At 42.1% G+C, this 23,088-nt stretch overlaps 1 protein-coding gene across 1 annotated transcript in view; it reads left to right on the top strand.

The window, feature by feature from the left end:
• The window catches only part of LOC124598001, a 141,264-nt gene that overhangs the window by 29,005 nt on the left and 89,171 nt on the right, over positions 1 to 23,088 (top strand). The window contains exon 3 of the mRNA XM_047135974.1: positions 1,060 to 1,193. Within this exon, the coding sequence (XP_046991930.1) occupies positions 1,060 to 1,193 (134 nt within the window). The remainder of the gene's footprint in view (positions 1 to 1,059; positions 1,194 to 23,088) is intronic.

Here is a 23,088-nt window from a genome sequence, read left to right as displayed (position 1 = left end):
CTTCATCAAAATAACTCGTTAACTCCCATCTCCCATTGAAGATAGAATGCGAATCGCTACTATCCCCAAAATTCCCACAACCCTTTTTTTCTCTTTTTAGTGAACCCAAAAAATTCACGACATCACACTTGCTGTCCGTTCCGTATTTGATTTAAATGACTTCACCACTTATTTACTGTTTACTTTCTTTCGCGTACATACTCTTTTTTAATACCACTCCCGCCCCACCATACATTGAATATCCTAAATCTGTTTCATCCAACAACTATGTCGAGTCCAATTATATCAAACTTCTCAATGCTTGCCTGACGAATCCCAAACACCGCCGCTAAACTTCAGCTCCTCATCTGCATCTCACTTCCCTTCTCATGACATCATGACTCCATTCCATCCGGTTTTCCACTGGCTGCTAACCGTAAAGTCACCTCGAGCATTGCCCTCTAGCCGAATTAAAGAAAAACGGACATCATCATGTAGTACAAAATTATCGGCAAAATAAACTTCCAAATCATCAACAACATATAAATCCCATTATTTCAGTATTATATGTGTATTTCAGTCAACACTTCAAGAATGTCTCAATTACATTGAAAAATTAAAAAATAACAGCCATTGCGTTCTACAAACCCCGTCCATCTCCTCTCTCTTGGCTGAATACAATAACAGCAAAGAAAAAATTCCAATAATATAGCTCGTTTTTTGCATAAAATATTTTTATTACAATCTGTTTGAATGTAAACTCACCATCAACAGAATTTATAATTTTATTTAAAATGAGCAATGTAATTGCAAGAGATAAGTGAGAGTGTGAAAAAGACGTAAAAGCACTATATCAATTATATTTGCCCTGGTATTTAAATATTGTACAGTATCTTTGGTATGAAATATATTTCTGATTTTTAAAAAAATATTCACATTAGAAGTCTGATGTTACTGCTTTGTGTTAGTAGGTTGCTTAATGATGCAGCTGGTTTTTAATTTACGCGAGTCAGTTCTGATTTACTCTGTAGTCATTCACACAGTTTTTCACTATTATTCACTATTCTGTCTCTGTCACAGATCTTCCCACGGATGATCCAGTTGTGGACGTGGAGAAGCTCAAATACTCACTGGGGGAGAAGATACGAGCTAACTGTACTGTGGAACCCTCATACCCTGCTGCGAATCTCTCGTGGTACATCAACGGAAAACTGGTAAGAACGATTCCTCGTAGGAACGTTTAATGAAAATTATTTTATAATTTGTGCTACAACAAGAGCTGTTTATTCAGATACTGTGTGATGTAGTTTTATACCACGTAAACTTTTTAAACACTCATTACAGCTTAACATCTGTTCTTATGATTTTCTTTTTGTTTACTGTAATCCTGTGCATGGATTTTCTGATGCAGGAGAGAGTGAATTTATTAACCTAAAAATATTCCTAACAAGTTTGTTGTTAATTCATATAACTGAAATCAAGACTGCCAGAGATACAGTATTTTTTCGTCACCGCACCCACATATTTCGTTTCCGTTTTTCCCATTTGCTCGAGTATTTCGGGCCATGACCGAGGAAAGATTGGACGAGGTATACTATTCTCTCAGTAATCAGTCTCTTTACCTCTTATATAGACGCTCATGAAAATCAAATGCAATTCTCCATAAGCTGAGAAAGATACCAGGGCTGCACAATATTGTAGCTCTGCATGACTATGCACTAAATAAACTCAGTTTTTAACGGAGGTATTGCTCACTGACTAGGTGGCTGGGCGTCCAAACCGAAATTCCTACTAAGAAATTTTCCATTATTTATCATGTCCTCACGCTCTGGAGATAACGTAGAAACTGACATACGTTCGCAGATGAAATAGAAATAAACTGGCTACTGAAACGAAAACAATAACGAAACCATTAAAGAGGAATACAGTTCTTCGCATGAATGAAGATGCAGTTCTTCGGCATTGGGTTTCCAAAAATATTATACTGTAGACAACAAGACACTATTCTGGACACTATATCAATTAAAAGTAGATAAAAAGTGGTAATCTTAATGGAAAGCTCTTACGAACATTGAACTGAGTAATTTTGAAACAAGGACTGTCGGCTGTACCCCATAACTATAGTTTCTAGGACGACAATCCAGATCCCAGGTTCAGAAAAGCCACTGAAGAACGACGAAGTATATAATTGGGGATCAACATGAAGATAAAAAAAGGCGATCAGTTTACATGCCTGATTTTGGTAGTTGACGTGTTCTTCGTGTAAATTTACGTATTGATAGTCAACCTTGAGCGAAAGATTGCAACTGAAAGTTGGATTTGAGTTTCTGCATCTAAAACAGACATTCCAAAAACTCTAAAAAACAAATTTGAAAAATTAGTAACTTACATACATTATAATACCCCACATTTGTCATTCAGACAGATGGTTTCAATAAAGCTACTGAAAGATCCGAAGAGTTTGAGGTGGTCACCAAACCTATAACACAGTTATAACATTGAAGTCATGATCTACAACGGAATGTATTTCCAAATGAAGACTTACAACGAATGGCACGAAAAGAGAAAAATAATTCAAAATTTTTTGGTGACACTAAGAGATGGGAAAGACATCTTTGTATGAAAAGAAAATTAATAGGAATTTTACCAAATTCTCTAAGTGAATCCGGAAAAAACGTGCTATATTATTGGCTCCTATGAAAATAATGGGAGACCACAGATAAGTTGCACTTTTTTGCTGTTAAATATGATTATTTATTCGAATCACAAAATTTCAGCTAGAAATAATTGTAAAAGTATTAAATTACGCAGTATTGCAACACAAAGTGGACAAAATGAATGTATGTAGTGAACTGAGAGATACTTGGAATAAACGACGTAACAGAATGAAGGAATTCAAGATAAAGAGAAATTTGGATTTTAACTTCAACACTGTGAAGTTTTCAAGAAAAGGAAAGACGCAGAAAAAATTTCCGAGAAGTCCAGAGGACACAACAGAGCAAATTCATTAATAATACAGCAAGAGAAGGGATAAATGTTCAAATGTCTTATGTGAAACAGTATTATTGACAGTAGTCGAATCAAGAAGAATAAATCCAATCTGCTACAAGAACTGCCACAATTACTATTTAACTTTCGAATGGTCACGAAGTTTTTTGAAGTGGAAATTTGATGTTAAAGGAAACTGAAATGTATTTTGTGACACATTGGTACGGAAGTAGTTTCGCTAAATCCTGAAATGGTGATTGAAATGTAAATTGTAGTTTCAGTGACTAGGTTTCTATCGTCTTAATTGAAACCCTAACATAAAGAAAAACACGGAGCAACTATAAACAATGAGTTAACAGTAAAACTGAAAATGAAGAAAATAATCGTAAACAGTAATTGTGTTACGAGGTGAAAATTATTTGAATTTTGGATGTAGTTTATAAAATAACCAACTCTGGCTATACTTTCGATAGCAGGTGGAAGACAAACTAAGTAACAGGTAGCAGTCTTTTCTTTGAAACGACATTGTTATAGAGACTTTCCACTTCCTTTCAAAACAGTACATACAACAAGGAATTTAATTTGACTTCAAACCCCAACGCATGGAAGAGAGCTTGTGCTGAGAGAGAAGTTTTTATTGCGTTTTCTGAGTAGCATATGTGCGCATTTCAAATTAAAATGCACAACAGCTGAGTTACGAGCTCCTGTAGACTGAAAACATGATATTCCCTACACTGTAGTGCGAACGTGAAATCATGCAGGAACCGCTCTCTACCAGAGCCAAACGTTTCGCAAGGCTTCTCAGTAATGAGACCGTGGTGCTTCATTAATTTAATGGAAACGAGTTTAATATCGCACATTTACGCGTATACCTCAAACAGGGTTATCATTCGCCGCAAGTTCTGCTTCAGTTCCACCTCTTGAAACGTATCTAAAACAGAAAATTCCACGAATTCATAATGTATCATAATTTCAAGGCTTTAGAATAGTGATTGCGTTCATATCGTAATTCTCTCGTGCAGCCTCGTCGTCAGTCTTTTTGTGTCTATTAAGCCTGCATACTGGGTTCGCTAGGATAACAATTAACCAAGTCGTGTTAATGAGTTTTATTACAATTAATCAAATACAATATTTAACTTTAGCAATAACACAGATGTGTCGCAACCAATGGGCGACTACCAGATAATCAGTCTTTGCAGTGACTGGTTATCGGTAACTGACAAAAGTCTTTCATGAACTGCTATCGAAGTCGCTGTTGTTGACGCTGCTATGAGGTGCCTAATCTGGAAACTGCTATTGAAGTGGACCGTCCGAAAGAACACATACCGTTAGTGATCTTGCAGCTTTCGAAGAAATTACATAAAATCTAGACCATTTGCAGGTAAGCATACATTTTCAACTGTCCCCGTTAATATTTATCAACGCCTGTAAGCAGCTAATGGTCTCGATTTCATTGTAATTCTTCGATGATGTCTTATTATGCGGAAGAAAAAAGTTTCTATTCTGTCGCCTTGGAGAAATATGATAGAAAGGATCTGAGACTGTTAGGCTCACTAAAAGGGACTGTACGACAGTGTCGAAAAAGGAAAGTGTACTACTGCCTTTATGCAATCGTATTTCCTACTTGGTCACTACGAAATTCATTGCTCAGAAGCTTAAACTCACGTCCCCAGTTCATAACACCTGTGCAATCATTGACAATTTTCATTCATGTACTGATTTCAGGTAAGTAATAAATTACTTTGGCTATTTTATTAGATGTTGTTGTTGTTGTGGTCTTCAGTCCAGAGGCTGGCTTGATGCAGCTCTCCATGCTACTCTACCCTGTGCAAGCTTCTTCATCTCCCAGTACCTGCTGCAACCTACATCCTTCTGAATCTGCTTAGTGTATTCACCTCTACGATTTTTACCCTCCACGCTGCCCTCCATTACTAAACTGGTGATCCCTTGATGCCTCAGAACATGTCCTACCAACCGATCCCATCTTCTAGTCAAGTTGTGCCACAAATTTCTCTTCTCCCCAATTCTATTCAATACGTCCTCATTAGTTATGTGATCTACCCATCTGATCATCAGAATTCTTCTGTAGCACCACATTTGAAAAGCTTCTATTCTCTTCATGTCCAAATTATTTATCGTCCATGTTTCACTCCCATACATGGCTACACTCCATACAAATACTTTCAGAAACGACTTCCTGACACTTAAATCTATACTCGATGTTAACAAATTTCTCTTATTGAGAAACGCTTTGCCTGCCATTGCCAGTCTACATTTTATATCCTCTCTACTTCGACCATTATCAGTTATTTTGTTCCCCAATAGCAAAACTTATTTACTACTTTGTCTCAATTCCTAATGTAATTCTCTCAGCATCAGCCGACTTAATTCGACTACATTCCATTATCCTCGTTTTTCTTTTGCTGATGTTCATCTTATATCCTCTATTCAAGACACTGTCCATTCCGTTCAACTGCTCTTCAAAGTCCTTTGCTGTCCCTGAAAGAATTACAATGTCATCAATTATTTATCGTCCATGTTTCACTCCCATACATGGCTACACTCCATACAAATACTTTCAGAAACGACTTCCTGACACTTAAATCTATACTCGATGTTAACAAATTTCTCTTATTGAGAAACGCTTTGCTTGCCATTGCCAGTCTACATTTTATATCCTCTCTACTTCGACCATTATCAGTTATTTTGTTCCCCAATAGCAAAACTTATTTACTACTTTGTCTCAATTCCTAATGTAATTCTCTCAGCATCAGCCGACTTAATTCGACTACATTCCATTATCCTCGTTTTTCTTTTGCTGATGTTCATCTTATATCCTCTATTCAAGACACTGTCCATTCCGTTCAACTGCTCTTCAAAGTCCTTTGCTGTCCCTGAAAGAATTACAATGTCATCGGCGAACCTCAAAGTTTTTCCTTCTTGTCTATGGATTTTCATACCTACTCCGAATTTTTCTTTTGTTTCCTTTACTGCTAGGTCAATATACAGATTGAATAACACCGGGGATAGGCTACAACCTTGTCTCACTCCCTTCCCAACCACTCCTTCCCTTTCATGTGTCTAGACTCTTATAAGTGCCATCTGGTTTCTGTACAAATTTTAAATAGCTTCCGCTCCCTGTATTTTACACCTGCCACCTTCAGAATTTGAAAGAGAGTATTCCAGTCAACAATGTCAAAAGCTTTCTCTAATTCTACAAATGCTAGCAATGTAGGTTTGCCTTTCCTTAATCTATCTTCCAAGGTAGGTTCAAAAATGGTTCAAATGGCTCTGAGCACTATGGGACTCAACTGCTTAGGTCATCAGTTCCCTAGAACTTAGAACTACTTAAACCTAACTAACCTAAGGACATCACACACATCCATACCTGAGGCAGGAGTCGAACCTGCGACCGTAGCGGTCTCGCGGCTCCAGACCAAGATAGGACGTTGGGTAAGTATCAAAATTTTTTATTGGAGTTCAGTGAGTACTTACCGCACTCCACTCTTTATGTTCTTATTAACTTCTTTCAGGTTTGTTTGTCAGCAAGGGTTTGATTCACCTTAAGACTGGGATAAAACGGTGTTCACTGTTCGATGGCAGAAGAGAATGCCTAACTTCCACAAACCCGCTGCCTGATCTCTAACGAAGAACAATACACTACGTGATTTGAAGTATTCGGAAATCGTTATGCAATGTGGAATAAACTACAATATGTCGATAAGTGGACCCACCAGTATAAAAGGAGGCTACCAGTTTTGTGTTGGACAGTAAACAAGCAATAACAGCGGAATGGGTCAGCCAGGAGATTTCAGTAACTTCCAAAGTGGACTAGTAAGTGGATGTCACGTGAGCAACAAATGCATCAGAAACATTTCGATTATTCTGAAGTTGCCCACGATGACTGGTGATGGTGTGACTGTGAAGTTGAATCGCGAAGGAACAACCAGGGCTAAACCGAGACCAGTCTGACCTTTCTTACTGATGGACAGGGACTGTTGTGCATTGCGGAGGGGGGTATGTCAAAAACCGCGCAGAATCAGCAGAAGGCAGCACTTTTGAATTGCAAAGTGGTACCAACAGACCAGCTAGCACAGTTGTATGTAAGTTATAAAAAGTTAGGTATAATAGTCGAGCAGCACCTAGTAAACAACAATACGGCCAGTGGACGTCGGCTGGTTAAGTAATTGTCAATTTCAATAAAATTCACCAACAGCTGTGTACTTGAAGTTATTATTTTATTTTATTGTGAAGGGTAGGTGTTTCGGCATTTTATTACTCCATCTTCAGGCCCCACACGCATCTATCCAAGTAAGCGAACCTGTTGTATAGTGCCATAAATCTCTGTATATCGTGAATTCAATCGTTACACTTTTGCTTTATTCGAAGACGTCATAGCAACTCCAGATCTTCGAATGAAGCAACAGTATAACGACTGAATTTACGATATCCAGAGATTTATGGCGCTATACGACAGGCTCCTTTACTTGGTTAGATGCCTATGGGGACTGAAGATGGCGTAACAAAATGCTGAAACTCGTAGCCTTCTCAACAAAATAAAATAATATCTTAAAGGACACAGCTATTGGTGAGTTTTATTAACATTGACACACACTTGTGTAGTCGATGCAATGCGACTTGGAGATGGTATAGAAACCGACGCCACTGGAGAGTGGATGAATCACGCTATAACGCAGTGACAATTTAATGGAAGGGTTTCGGTTTGGTGAATGCTCGAAGAACGTCACGGGTCATTCACGTGTCTACATCTACATCTACATCCATACTCCGCAAGCCACCTGACGGTGTGTGGCGCAGGGTACCTTGAGTACCTCTATAGGTTCAACCTTCTATTCCAGTCTCGTATTGTTCGTGGAAAGAAGGATTGTCGGTATGCCTCTGTGTGGGCTCTAATCTCTCTGATTTTATCCTCATGGTCTCTTCGCGAGATATACGTAGGAGGGAGCAATATACTGCTCTGACTCCTCCGTGAAGGTATGTTCTCGAAACTTGAACAAAAGCCCGTACCGAGCTACTGAGCGTCTCTCCTGCAGAGTCTTCCACTGGACTTTATCTATCATCTCCGTAACGCTTCCGCGATTACTAAATAATCCTGTAACGAAGCGCACTGCTCTCCGCTGGATCTTCTCTACCTCTTCTATCAAACCTATCTGATACGGATCCCACACTGATGAGCAGTATTCAAGTAGTGGGCGAACAAGCGTACTGTAACCTACTTCCTTTGTTTTCGGATTGCATTTCCTTAGGATTCTTCCAATGAATCTCAGTCTGGCATCTGCTTTACCGACGATCAACTTTATATGATCATTCCTTTTCAAATCACTCCTAATGCATACTCCCAGATAATTTATGGAATTAACTACTTCCAGTTGCTGACCTGCTATATTGTAGCTAAATGATAAGGGCTCTTTCTTTCTATGCATTCGCAGCACATTACACTTATCTACATTGAGATTCAATTGCCATTCCCTGCACCATGCGTCAATTCGCTGCAGAACCTCCTGCATTTCAGTACAATTTTCCATCGTTACAACCTCTCGATATACCACAGCATCATCCGCAAAAAGCCTCAGTGAACTTCCGATGTCATCCACAAGATCATTTATGTATATTGTGAATAGCAACGGTCCTACGACACTCCCCTGTGGCACACCTGAAATCTCTCTTACTTCGGAAGACTTCTCTCCATGGAGAATGACATGCTGCATTCTGTTATCTAGGAACTCTTCAATCCAATCACACAATCGGTCTGATAGTCCATATGCTCTTACTTTGTTCATTAAACGACTGTGGGGAACTGTATCGAAAGCCTTGCGGAAGTCAAGAAACACGGCATCTACCTGGGAACCCGTGTCTATGGCCCTCTGAGTCTCGTGGACGAATAGCGCGAGCTGGGATTCACAGGATCGTCTTTTTCGAAACCCATGCCAATTCCTACAGAGTAGATTTGTAGTCTCCAGAAAAGTCATTATACTCGAACATAATACGTGTTCCAAAATTCTACAACTGATCGACGTTAGAGATACAGGTCTATAGTTCTGCACATCTGTTCGAAGTCCCTTTTTGAAAACGGGGATGACCTGTGCCCTTTTCGAATCCTTTGGAACACTGCGCTCTTCTAGAGACCTGCGGTACACCGCTGCAAGAAGGGGGACAAGCTCCTTCACGTACTCTGTGTAAAATCGAACTGGTATCCCATCAGGTCCAGCGGCCTTTCCTCTTTTGAGCGATTTTGTTTCTCTCTGCCTCTGTCGTCTATTTCGATATCTACCATTTTCTCATCTGTGCGACAGTCTAGAGAAGGAACTACAGTGCAGTCTTCCTCTGTGAAACAGCTTTCGAAAAAGACATTTAGTATTTCGGTCTTTAGTCTGTCATCCTCTGTTTCAGTACCATTTTGGTCACAGAGTGTCTGGACATTTTGTTTTGATCTACCTACCGCTTTGTCATAAGACCAAATTTCTTAGGATTTTCTGCCAAGTCAGTACATAGAACTTTACTTTCGAATCATTGAACGCCTCTCGCATAGCCCTCCTCACACTACATTTCGCTTCACGTAATTTTTGTTTGTCTGCGAGGCTTTGGCTATGTTTATGTTTGCTATGAAGTTCCCTTTGCTTCCGCACCAGTTTCCTAACTCGGTTGTTGTACCACTCTTTTCCATCTCTTATGATCAAGCTTGGAACATACTCATTTAACGCATATTGTACGATGGTTTTGAACTTTGTCCACTGATCCTCAACACTATCTGTACTTGTGACAAAACTTTTGTGTTGAGCCGTCAGGTAATCTGAAATCTGCTTTTCGTCACTTTTGCTACACAGAAAAACCTTCCTACCTTTTTTAATATTTCTATTTACGTCTGATATCATCGATGCAGTAACCGCTTTAGGATCCCTGATTCCCTGTTCTGCGTTAACTGTTTCAAATAGTTCGGGTCTGTTTGTCACCAGAAAGTCTAATATGTTATCGCCACGAGTCGGCTCTCTGTTTAACTGCTAGAGGTAGTTTTCAGATAAAGCACTTAAAAAATTGCACTGGATTCTTTGTCCCTGCCACCCGTTATGAACGTTTGAGTCTCCCAGTCTATATCCGGCAAATTAAAATCTCCACCCAGAACTATAACATGGTGGAGAAATCTACTCGAAGTATTTTCCAAATTATCCTTCAGGTGCTCAGCCACAACAGCTGCTGTGCCAGGGGGCCTATAGAGACATCCAATTACCATGTCTGAGCCTGCTGTAACCGTGACCTTCACCCAAATTATTTCACATTTCGGATCTCCGTCAATTTCCTTGGATACTATTGCACTTCTTATCGCTGTTAACACGCCTCCCCCTTCGCTGTCCAGCCTGTTCTGCGGTGTACATTCCAATCTGAGTTTAGAACTTCATTACTGCTTACATCAGGTTTCAACCAACTTTCTGTCCCTAGTACTATGTGGGGATTGTGACCGTTTATTAATGAGAGCAGTTCTGGGACCTTTCTACAGACGCTCCTGCAGTTTACTATTAGCACATTAATATTGTTATTCCCTGTTGTATTTTGCCTACTCCTACCTTGCCGCGCCTTAGGAGGCGTCTTCTCGAGCCTAGGGAGGGAATTCTCTAACCTAAGAAACCCATATATGCACTCCACACGTACTCCGCTACCCTTGTAGCCGCTCCCTGCGTGTTGTGCACGCCTGACCTATTCAGGAGAACCCTACATTTCTCCACCCGACAGCGTAGGTCCAGAAATTTGCACCCCAGATCTCCGCAGAATTGTCTGAGCCTCTGGCTTAAGCCTTCCACTCGGCTCGGCTCCTGCGTCCGTACACAGCAGTCACACATCCTGTCATCCTAAGAAATCAATTTACTGTAGACAGTTAATCAACTTTTAACTAGACTGCTAATTCACTAAAGGCGGCTGATAGATGACTGTGGTTACTGGACACTTGTTGTTGAAAACAGTGAAAATAGCACTACCTATCTCTGGACTGTATTCAAAACATACACTATCACTACTGGCACTATGGCTGAGTAAAGGGACTCTCTCTGACTGTATTCAAAACAAACACGAAATCTATGGAACACTATTACTAGCACTCGACAATTAAAGCTTCCTAAAAGCAAAAACACACGGAAGAAGAAGTGACAAGTAAGAAAAATACAGTTAATACTTAAATTAACGTAGCTCGCTGCACAGCACACGTGAGCAGACGGCAGTTAGTGCGAACAGTGAAGTACAAAGGGCGTGGTTTTACGGTATATGGGTGTTTTTCCTGGTTGGAGCGCGGTCCCGTTGTTGAGCTTTAGGAAACGCCAAATGCCGCAAGATATGAATACATTTTACAGCGTTGTGTAGTGCATACAGTAGAGGAACAACTCTGAGACGATGACAATTTCTATTAGGATGCCAGTGCACGCTGCTTAAAGTAACATCTGTGAGGCAATGGTTTGTGGACAGTAACAGGCCTGAAGTGCACTGCCCCATCCACAGTTCCTTCCTGAACTCAATGGAACAGCTCTTGGACGAGTTAAAACGTTGACTTCGCTCCAAATCCCAGCGTTAAATATCACTAGCTGCTCAAGTTTAGGTTCCTGAGGACGCACGGGATGTGACTCCTCCACAATAGTCAGACACCACAATGAAAGTGTTCGCAGCCGAGTTCAATCCGTCATAAAGGGGAAGGGTGAACACACGCCGTAAATATGTCAACCATCGGTATTCCTGATACTTTTGATCAGATAGGCTATAACATATTCAAGAAGAAATTTAGTCTGCTAGCTGTGTCCGTAGACGACTTACTATGGTCTTTGAATAAGGTTTATGTTTGTTCTACACTTCATGTGCAGGTTACCCAATGAAATATGGTAAGCTCTTTCACAGTAACTGTATTTTCATGAAACTTCCTGGCAGATTAAAACTGTGTGCCCGACCGAGCCTCGAGCTCGGGACCTTTGCCTTTCGCGGGCAAGTGCTCTACCATCTGAGCTCCCGAAGCACGACTCACGCCCGGTACTCACAGCTTTACTTCTGCCAGTATCTCGTCTCCAACCTTCCAAAATATATATCCCAATTTGTCGCAGTTGTAATAATACAAGAAAAATATTAGGTTGCTACATTTGCAGTCTATCGATAGTTTTTCAATGCTCGATGCTTTTTTCACATTGAAAACTCAGAACAAAACCCTTTTCCGTGTGAATAATCAATCTCACAGGTCTCTTCACTGTCATTCCAAAAGGAGACACAACATTCGGTTTATTACATGGAGAAAGTAATGAGATTCTTAAGAATAATTGACTAATGCACTGACAACTCAAAGAATAATTATCATTTTCATGTCTAAATGACAGAAATACTCTCCATTAAATCCGTACTGAAAAGTTGCAACACTTCATTTCTAAAAAGGATCCGACAGACTGCAGTTACCTTTCTCTTTTTAAAGAATACATAACGTAAACCTACAAATTAGTGGGGTATTACCTGTAGAAGGAGCAACTGACTGGCGCACAACGAATCCGTTTATGTGGAATAATTAAATGTATTGACTTGTCACTAGATTTTTTTTCGTCATCAGTCTACTGACTGGTTTGATGCGGCCCGCCACGATTTCCTTTCCTGTGCTAACCTCTTCATCTCAGAGTAGCACTTGCAACCTACGTCCTCAATTATTTGCTTGGCGTATTCCAATTTCCGTCTTCCTCTACAGTTTTTGCCCTCTACAGCTCCCTCTAGTACCATGGAAGTCAGTCCCTCATGTCTTAGCAGATGTCCTATCACCCTGTCCCTTCTCCTTATCAGTGTATTCCACATATTCCTTTCCTCTCCGATGCTGCGTAGAACCTCCTCATTCCTTACCTTATCAGTCCACCTAATTTTCAACATTCGCCTATAGCACCACATCTCAAATGCTTTGATTCTCTTCTGTTACCAAACTTCAATCGGAGAATGTACTCTTCATAATTGTAAATTACCATTACAACTAATCTTCTCATTGAACAACCGCCTATTGTTACTTTCGCCCCTTTAAGTGCGAAAAGTATGGAACTCGTAGTTATATAGTTATACTGCTACCGTGCCTGTATCTGACTTGACGTGTGAGGCAAAAAAAATGTTTTAAGTACCTTATATTTAAATTCAATCGCAAGGATATTGAGCCGAAACCTGTATCCAAGTACATAAAGAGAGTTTGCTGTTTCGATGTAATACAGGGTGATTCAAAAAGAATGCCACAATTTTAGGAATTTAAAAGTCTGCAACGACAAAAGGCAGAGCTAAGCACTATCTGTCGGCGAATTAAGGGAGCTATAAAGTTTCATTTAGTTGTACATTTGTTCGCTTGAGGCGCTGTTGACTAGGCGTCAGCGTCAGTTGATGCTAAGATGGCGACCGCTCAACAGAAAGCTTTTTGTGTTATTGAGTACGGCAGAAGTGAATCGACGACAGTTGTTCAGCGTGCATTTCGAACGAAGTATGGTGTTAAACCTCCTGATAGGTGGTGTATTAAACGTTGGTATAAACAGTTTACAGAGATTGGGTGTTTGTGCAAAGGGAAAAGTTCTGGACGGCCGAGAACGAGTGATGAAAATGTAGCACGCATCCAGCAAGCATTTGTTCGCAGCCCAGGAAAATCGACTCGCAAGCTAGCAGAGAGCTGCAAATTCCACAATCAACTGTATGGAGAGTCCTACGAAAAAGGTTAGTTATGAAACCTTATCGTCTGAAATTGGCTCAAGCACTGTCTGCAGCTGATAACATTAAAAGAATCGATTTCTGTGATTTTATCCTTGCTCAAATGGAAACAGATGAATCTTTCGTTTCATAGATTGTATTTAGTGATGAAGCAACTTTCCACACTAACGGGAAAGTCAAGCGTCACAATGTCTGTATATGGGGCACTGAGAATCCGCGGGAAACAACTCAGTATGAACGTGACTCGCCTAAGGTGAACGTTTTCTGTGCCATTTCAGCCATTAAAGTTTTTGGTCCCTTTTTCTTCGAAGGTGCTACTGTAACTGGACTACAGTATCTGGAGATGTTAGAGAATTGGCTGTTCCCTCAGCTCGAACAAGAAGCACAACAATTCATATTTCAGCAGGATAGAGCGGCACCACATTGGCACTTATCTGTCCGTAACTACCTGAACGTCAACTATCCGAGGCGATGGATCGGCCGCCAGGCAGCCCGTGACAGAGCACTTCATCACTGGCCTCCAAGAAGCCCTGATCTTACCCCCTGCGATTTTTTCTTATGGGGGTATGTTAAGGATATGGTGTTTCGGCCACCTCTCCCAGCCACCATTGATGATTTGAAACGAGAAATAACAGCAGCTATCCAAACTGTTACGCCTGATATGCTACAGAGAGTGTGGAACGAGTTGGAGTATCGGGTTGATATTGCTCGTGTGTCTGGAGGGGGCCATATTGAACATCTCTGAACTTGTTTTTGAGTGAAAAAAAAAACCTTTTTAAATACTCTTTGTAATGATGTATAACAGAAGGTTATATTATGTTTTTTTTCATTAAATACACATTTTTAAAGTTGTGGTATTCTTTTTGAATCACCCTGTATAAGAGAAAGACCTGGATTCACTCGATGGACGGTATTTACATTTCACAACTGCAATGTCAGCCTTATAGCGCAATAGGTTGCAATCCGTATATTACAGATAATAATATGTATCCCAGTTTGTGTTGTCTGCTGGGGGGGGGGGGGGGGGGGGCTAGAGTTACCAGATATTTACAAAAGACTGAGTGGATATGCCTATTCAAAATCATCCAGCTAACACACTCTGTTGCAGTTGTAATAATACAAGAAAAATAAAAATATGAGGTTGCTACATTTGCAGTCTATCGATAGTTTTTCAATGCTCGATGCATTTTTCACATTGAAAACTCAGAACAAAACCCTTTTCCGTGTGAATAATCTCACAGGTCGTTTTCACTGTCATCCCAAAAGGAGACAGAACATTCGGTTTATTACATGGGGAAAGTAATGAGATTCTTAAGAATAATTGACTAATGCATTGACAACTCAATGAATAATTATCATTTTTATAATTACATCTATGCCGCTCAGTTACAAGACTTGCTGGCGCTGTTTAGCTTTTTTCCTCTCGCTCACAGACGTCACTGTCATCGACAGTTCATAATATCTTCATTGAGTCCTACTTATTGCCAATGGGAATTGACATTCACAGATCGTCTTTCTCACTCTGTTCATCCACCGCGATTTTGCACCACTGCACAGACTACCCCAGCACCCTCCCTCTTCAAACCAAATTCAGTTTCACGTCTCAGCTCACTTGGCGTACCCCGTAAATGAACAGCACTGCAGAGGCCCTGCAACTGTATTTGATGGGAACCTCAGCAGCGAACAGAATGGGGGATCCAGTCTGAAACCCAGGAATAGGTACTTTAATAAGATGAAGTCATATGGTTCTAGCGACCTTTTCAAGCCTCAGAGAATTAGGATGTATACACGCAGACTGAAGCGACAATGAAAATTTTTACCAAGGACAGACACGCTTTCCTCGTCAATCCAAATTCCCAAGTGTGCTGCGGTGTGAACGGGAATTTGGACTCTGGAGGCTGGCGTGTTAGAGTAGTGCGGGCGGTTAAGGAAAGCAGCTGTGTCGTAGTGTCATAGTGGTTAGCGCATTAATATGACTTGGGTAGCGGATCCTGGCAGTGGTACAAATTGTCATTCGTTGCTTCACTTTGCATACATGATTCCTCTTTATCTATATATTGTAAAACATGTTATCTGAATTATATTCCATTCGTCATTTGTATGCTGCTATAAACAATATGCGTTTTATGGGTTAAAAAAAAATCAGCGGATAGAGAACACTGCTTGCGTATGAAATTCACGTAAAAGCATACACATGAAAAAGGTGCTCCCTTACAGTGTTGCAAAATGAGCAGTGAAGCTGCTTCGAAGGTTTTGAAGAGGAGCTCATTTAGGCCGTTGCGCTGAGGGACACTAGATTTTACGGAAGTTGGCGTCTTGCAGACAGCATAAAAAGTGCGTCAGTTGTTTTTTGAACTGTGTGGACGATCCTGCCTGCTATAGGAGTGCAAGGTAGCTGAGAAGGCCAGTATTTGCGGGTGGTTCGTTCAAGAGACTCCTGATTGTTCTTTCAAGTCAGCACTGATCCGGTTGACATCCTCAGTTAGGTGATGGGAGAGCCGCTCGACGTACAAATTTGAACGGCCAACCTATCACGCCGCTTGGGTCACGTTGTCAAAATTTTCTTCAGTGTTTGTATGTGCGTATGATTGTGAGTGTGTGTGTGTGTGAGGGGGGGGGGGGTTTGGAGGAGGGGATCCGTCGTGTATTGAACGTATAGTAAATACGATCCTAGTAGGCCAATTTTAACTATGTTCTCGCTTGCTCAAATGGCTCTGAGCACTATGGGAGTTAACATCTGTGGTCATCAGTTTTCTAGAATTTAGAGCCAGTTAAATCTAACTAATCTAAGGACATCACACACATCTATGCCCGAGGCAGGATTCGAACCTGCGACCGTAGCTGTAGCGCGGTTCCAGACTGAAGCGCCTAGAACCGCTCGGTCACTGCGGCCGGCTATGTTTCCGCTTGCAAATGCATCCGTAAACTCCCTTTGCTTCTTATTCTCTTTTAAGTATATCTCTGTGTCGTACTGATTTACGGTGGCAGGAAGGAGATAACCTCTTCTTTGTAAATCAGGTAAATACTACATTTTCGAGTCATGTTAACGTGACTACTTGTCACAAGCCTAAACAACCAACTTCTGAAATGCGGGCCGCTGCTACACGTGCAGGAAGAGTCAATGGGGTTCTGGAGGGTACCGACATGGATCTGGACCCATGTAAACTCCAGTGTCGTGGCCTGCTGCGCTAGGTTTCTCGTTTGAGAATCCAGGGCAAGAACAACCCGATCGAGATGGTCCCACAGATTATCGATTGGTTTAAACCCTGGGAATTTGTTGGCCGATGGAGTGCGGTAAACTCATCCCTGTGCTTCTCGAACCACTCACGTACACTGCAAGGTGTGTGACACGTCGCAATGTCCTGTTGTCAGATGCTTTAGAACCGAGGAAAAACAAACTGCATGTGGGCTTGGACATGTTTCCAAATGAAGACGCATACTTGTCTTGATCCACTGTGCCTTCCAGAATGTCGAAGTTACCCAGGAAACCCGGCAGGAGCGGCCGAGCGGTTCTAGGTGCTTCAGTCAGGAACCGCGCGACCGCTACGGTCGCAGGTTCGAATCCTGCCTCGGGCATGGATGTGTGTGATGTCCTTAGGTTAGTTAGGTATAAGTAGTTCTACGTTCTAGGGGACTGATGACCTATGATGTTCAGGCCCATAGTGCTCAGAGCCCTTTGAACCATTTTACCCAGGAAATGCAACGAAAACATTCCCCAGACCACGACGTCCTCCTCTCAGGTCTGGACCCTTCGCTGTGTGTTTGTTTTCAGAGTTTCGACGCCGTACACGCCAACGGCCATCTGTCATCTGAAAAGGCCATCTGTCGCCACTCAGAGGCGTCCAGCTGCTGTATAGGTGCGTAAATTCCAGTTTTCGTCGCTGATGAACACCAGTCAGCATGGGTGTATGAATCGGACACCTGCTGTGGAGGCCCATACGCTGCAGCTTTCGTTGAACGGTTATTAAGGAGACTCTGTTTGTTCTTCTGGGCCGTCAGTTGCTAAAAGGTTGCACGTCTATTGGCCCGCACACATCTCCGCGTGCGTCGTTCAGCACTGTCATATACGACCTATAGTGCACCACATATACCTCGGAGTCATTGTTGGACAGCGCTCATTTGCCCTCTGTATAATTAACCACGGCGGCGTATGAACTGTTTACAGGTTTAGCACTTTCGAAAATGCTTCCACTCGAGGCAGAGAGCCAGTGATCATGCCCTGCTGGAAGCCACATTACTGTGACTGTGCTGATCTTGACAAATTCCCAACTTGCTTTATGTACCGCTATTGCTGCCACCTGCCCGTCTGCGAGTGGTTATTGCACGCTGAAGTCGAACATAGGCTGTGGTGGCATTTATGTGAGTGGGCCATGCAGAAACACTATCATCCAATGTACAAGAAACAAACATCTCCTGAATTTACGCAAAGAAATTCGAGTTGTGAAAGACATAAAACAATATTTATTGGTGTTGGGTGTGGAATAACTTTAAAACACAATAACTAATCCTCTCCAAGGTTCCTCCGTCTGCGCTGCTCCTTATCGCCGCACAACTACACACCAAGTACACTTTCGTAGCGTGCATTTGTTGGTACAAGGTTAGTGTTGATTAATTTTTTATTCTGTTAATTTCAATCAAACTGAGTACTCTCACAAAGGGTGTGCTTCCTTCTCGAACGACTGATCTCCCACACATACACCGCAACTATATCAAGCTTACAGTCAAAAAATATTCACGCTCAATGATAAGAATTTCTTTACGAAGTTTACAGTACCTTACTTCCCAGAGAGCTAGAATCTATAAGCAAAAGCTGTTGCAATCCGTAGAAGAATGAAAGACGGTGATGACTGTATCGGCGTCAGGATATTGCGACGTTGGGTTCTTCCTGCTCGTAATGAAGAAACGGTGGTGCGAACCTCTACGCGTGTGGGTGCTGGGAGAGGACGACCACTTACGGAAACCTACGGGATTCATCGGCACCGGGTTGATGAAGCAATCAGAGAAAACTATCGGACGTCTCAGACACAGCTGTCAGCTATGTTTAGTGTATCACGAGACAGTATACGGCCATCAAGTCAGAACTGCAGTACAGAAAACTGTGTGTACGATGGGTGCCTCGAATGCTCACTTCTGACATGAGACAGAGACGATTGGACATTTGTCTACGATACCTTTTGCGTTTTGAGCATGAGAGTCATGGGTGCCTTGAGAGCACTGCGAGAGATGACGAAAGTTGGGTTAGCCATTATGACCCCGAAAACAATAGACCTTCAATGAAGGTCCACCACAAAGGATCACTGACGCAACAAAAGTTCAAAACCATACCACCAGCAGTCAAAGTCAGGATCACAGTGTTCTGGGACATACAAGGTGTGGGGCATTTGTGATTTATGAAAAAACATACCACCACAAATTCTGCAAGGTACTGTGACACCCTTAGAAAACTGAGAGCTTGTATTCAACGAGGTTTCTTTTTCAACTTTTAGCCCTCCAGGCCGCCTCCATTAATATCAATAGTAATACCTATCATGACGATACGGTAGTAAGGACAACACTACACCCAATCCTCTAGCGGAGAATAATGACACCACAACAACCAATCCTCGAGCGGAGAATAACAAAGACACCACAACACCCAATCCTCGAGCGGAGAAAGTCTCCGGCCCGGCAGGGAAACGAGCGCAGACCGCTTCACTTAGCAATCTGCAGCGCTGACCACGCAGCTACCGAGGAGGTCGATTCGAATAGTTCGTTCACGCATGAAGCACCCTATCCTTCAGCATGACAGTACCAGACTATGCTGCGACATCTGCAACAATCCGACGCCTTAGGTTCACAGTTACTAATCATCCTCCGTACAGTTGCGACTTGTCATCTATATACAAACTAAAAGAACACTCCCAAAGAATTCACTTGGATAGTGATGAAGTAGTGCAAGCAGAAGTGAGGTTGTAGCTCCGGCAAACAAAGTCAAACGTTCCACAGTGACGGTGTCAACGAACTGGTCTCTTGTTGGGAGAAATGCTTTCGTCATCAGGGCTTCTATGTTGAGAAACAGGCATGAAGAAGAGAGATGTAGTATGTTAATAAAAATTGGGAGGCACGCCCTCGTTTCAATGTGAGACTTGAATGATGAACCACTATGACTCTCAAAGTGTTATCTAACGATTTATTGCAATAGGGTGCTATAAAATGTCAAAATTAAATCAAAGACCGGTGCACGGTTTTAACAACTAGGTAACTACTAGCATAGTGTGTAGCCATACGGTAATGCTGAGCGTAGAAACAAAACATTCGGACTACACTTCCACGCAGCGTATAGAAAGGCAATCAGTGATGCTTCTTAATGAAGTATCACAACATCCTTAATTCATGCTAAGCTTGCTCAGTTTGCTAATACGCGATAAACGTTCAAGTAATGCAACACATATTTTTCCTGAAAGCAGGTTGGATTTATTCAGTATTGGAATACATTACTTTATTCCCCAATCTTTTGACGGCAAACCCCTATGTTTCAACATAGTCTCGCTTCAGTCTGGAACCGCGTGACCGCTACGGTCGCGGGTTCGAATCCTGCCTCGGGCATGGGTGTGTGTGATGTCCTTAGGTTAGTTAGGTTTAAGTAGTTCTAAGTTCTAGGGGGACTGATGACCACAGCAGTTAAGTCCCATAGTGCTCAGAGCCATTTGAACCATTTTCTTCAACATAGTTTCAGTTCAATGAGACGGCCTTACGGTGAATTTCTGTGAGGGCGTTTATGCCCGCATGGTACCACTCCACCGGTCGACGTCGAAGCCAACGTCTTGCTTGCATCAGTAACCTCCCCATCATCCATGTACTGCTTCCCGCGGAGTGCCTTTTTCATGGGGCAAAAAGATGGAACTCGGTCCGTACGAGATTCAAGATATAGAGTGGATGAGTAAGAACAGGCCAATGAAGTTTTGCGAACATCTCTCGGGGGTCTAGACTTGTGCGAGGACTTGAACTATCTTGGAGAAGTAGAGTTCGTTTTTATTTTTATGGTGACGAACACGCTGTTGTCGTTTCTTCATTTCCCAGAGGTTAGTGCAGCACACATCACAGCTGATCACTGCATAATGAGGAAGGATTTGAAATACAATAGCCCCTTCAGAGCTCCAGAGGACAGTCGCAATTACATCAGATGAGTGTGTGGTTTCGAACTTCACTTCGTGGGAGACATGATGTGACCTGACACCAAGGATCGCCGTTTTGTTTCCAGTTGGAAGTGATGAATCCACATTTCATCACCTGTGACGATATTCGACAAAAAATGTTGAAGACCCGCCTCATAATACTCAAGCAGTTCCGCACAGATTGACCTCCCATGACCTTTATGGTCTATTAGGCGGCGAGGGGCATAGAGGGCACACAGCTTTGTGTACCCCAAATGGTGGACAGGTATGTCAGTACAACCAGCAGAGACATCCAGTAGTGGAGCGAAATGTTTGACTGTGATCGCTCGATCACCACCAACGAGAGTGTCCGCACGTTGCAACACACCTGTGTCCGGCCGGCCACCACGCAGGGTATCTGACAGGTTTGCTCAACCTTGTTGCGATGATGACAAATGCCTCGACCAACAACACGCTTTCATTCACTGCCAGGTCTCCACTGACACTCTACAAGTGCCTATGAATGTCGGCCATATTCTGGTTTTCCTCACAATGAAGCCTTCTGATTGGAACGTACCTCCGTTACAGACTCCATTTTGAGGGCTACGTATAACTCCATCATATATTGGAACTTCATGAAACTATAGGAGCTAAAGCAGAAGTATTTTACGAGTTCCATAACAAATTTCACAGTTTTTCAACCGAAATTGGCCTAGGAAAATAATATTTTGCGCTACTTATTGAACGCACCACGTATTAAATTTACCGTACAAGGAATATCTGTAGGATGAATTCGTTGCGGAGACGTACTGACGCAAAGATGCACTCGGCTCTCCCAGTCGGACTGCGTGCTGGAAACCTGTGTCCTCTGAGAACGGGGTCAGTGGCACGTGTCCCTGAGGGGTGAGGAGTGACTGCGCAGGGGTCTGCGTCGCCTCCCACGGGCGTCTACAACACTCCCCTGGGCACTCACCTCTGGGGTTGGCTGCAATATACCATCGGGGCGAGCGGTGCCGGAGGACTAAAGCGAGCTACAGGTGCACCACAACACTGATGCCATTGTCTAATTCCTCAGCCTACAGTCGTGTCCCTGCAAGTATAAATTACCTACACTTTCGTGCCCAACACCACTCGCGATACGTCACCTCACTTGTAGGAACAACCTACATGCACACTGACTTTCCAACTTCGAGCAGGCTACGAAAGTTAAAAGTTGAAGTGTGCCATAAAATGCTAACAACGTAATTTTCCTCGTTCTGCTTTGCCACGACATCATTTCTCAGATCTTGTTTGGCTTTCTCTGTGGACAGTACCTTGCGAAAGTTAAACTGAGATGGAGTTAAGTTGTTCTGCTAAAAGAAAAGCCGGTACTCTATAATACGCGTCTTTGTGAACCTCTCTAAAGGACTGGAAGTAGTGAAATGGGTCTGTAACTACAGGTGGTTTGCTTATCTCCCTTTTTATATACGAATTTCGCTGGAGCGTGTGCCGTCATAATCAGCGGAATTACTAGCATTAAGTGAACTGATCAATTGTATAACGTTCTATAGGATTACATTGTTAAGACCAATGTCTGTTGCTAGCACATATAGTCTTTGCTGAAGTGAATTTAATGTATATATGTTTCGTTGATTAGCGATGGGTATAATGTCTGACTCCAGGGCAAAAAAGAAATCACTCAATTTGGTGACCAGTAATTCAACGTTTCGCCATTTATGTTACGATTAAATCAGTAAACTCAATTTCAGGTGCATTAGTACTTTTCGTTTCTCGCATAATAATTCACCATATTGCTTTTACTTTACTCTTAAAATTATTTTTTGAGCAAACTGCTTCTATACAGTCTATACGGCCTTCTAACAGCCGTGTACCGCAAGTCTCTAGAGGAACGGAAGGTTCCAAATGATTGGAAAAGAGCACAGGTAGGCTCAGTCTTCAAGAAGGGTCGTCGAGCAGATGCGCAAAACTATAGACCTGTATCTCTGACGTCGATCTGTTGTAGAATTTTAGATCATGTTTTTTGCTCGAGTATCATGTCGTTTTTGGAAACCCAGAATCTACTATGTAGGAATCAACATGGATTCCGGAAACAACGATCGTGTGAGACCCAACTCGCTTTATTTGTTCATGAGACCCAGAAAATATTAGATACAGGCTCCCAGGTAGATGCTATTTATCTTGACTTCCGGAAGGCGTTCGATACAGTTCCGCACTGTCGCCTGATAAACAAAGTAAGAGCCTACGGAATATCAGACCAGCTGTGTGGCTGGATTGAAGAGTTTTTAGCAAA

The sequence above is a fragment of the Schistocerca americana genome, chromosome 1 (assembly GCF_021461395.2).
Source record: "Schistocerca americana isolate TAMUIC-IGC-003095 chromosome 1, iqSchAmer2.1, whole genome shotgun sequence".
In the NCBI taxonomy this organism is placed as follows: Eukaryota; Metazoa; Arthropoda; class Insecta; order Orthoptera; family Acrididae; genus Schistocerca; species Schistocerca americana.
The sequence above is the reverse complement of the archived record's forward strand: the minus strand, read 5'-3'. Positions and strand labels throughout refer to the sequence as shown.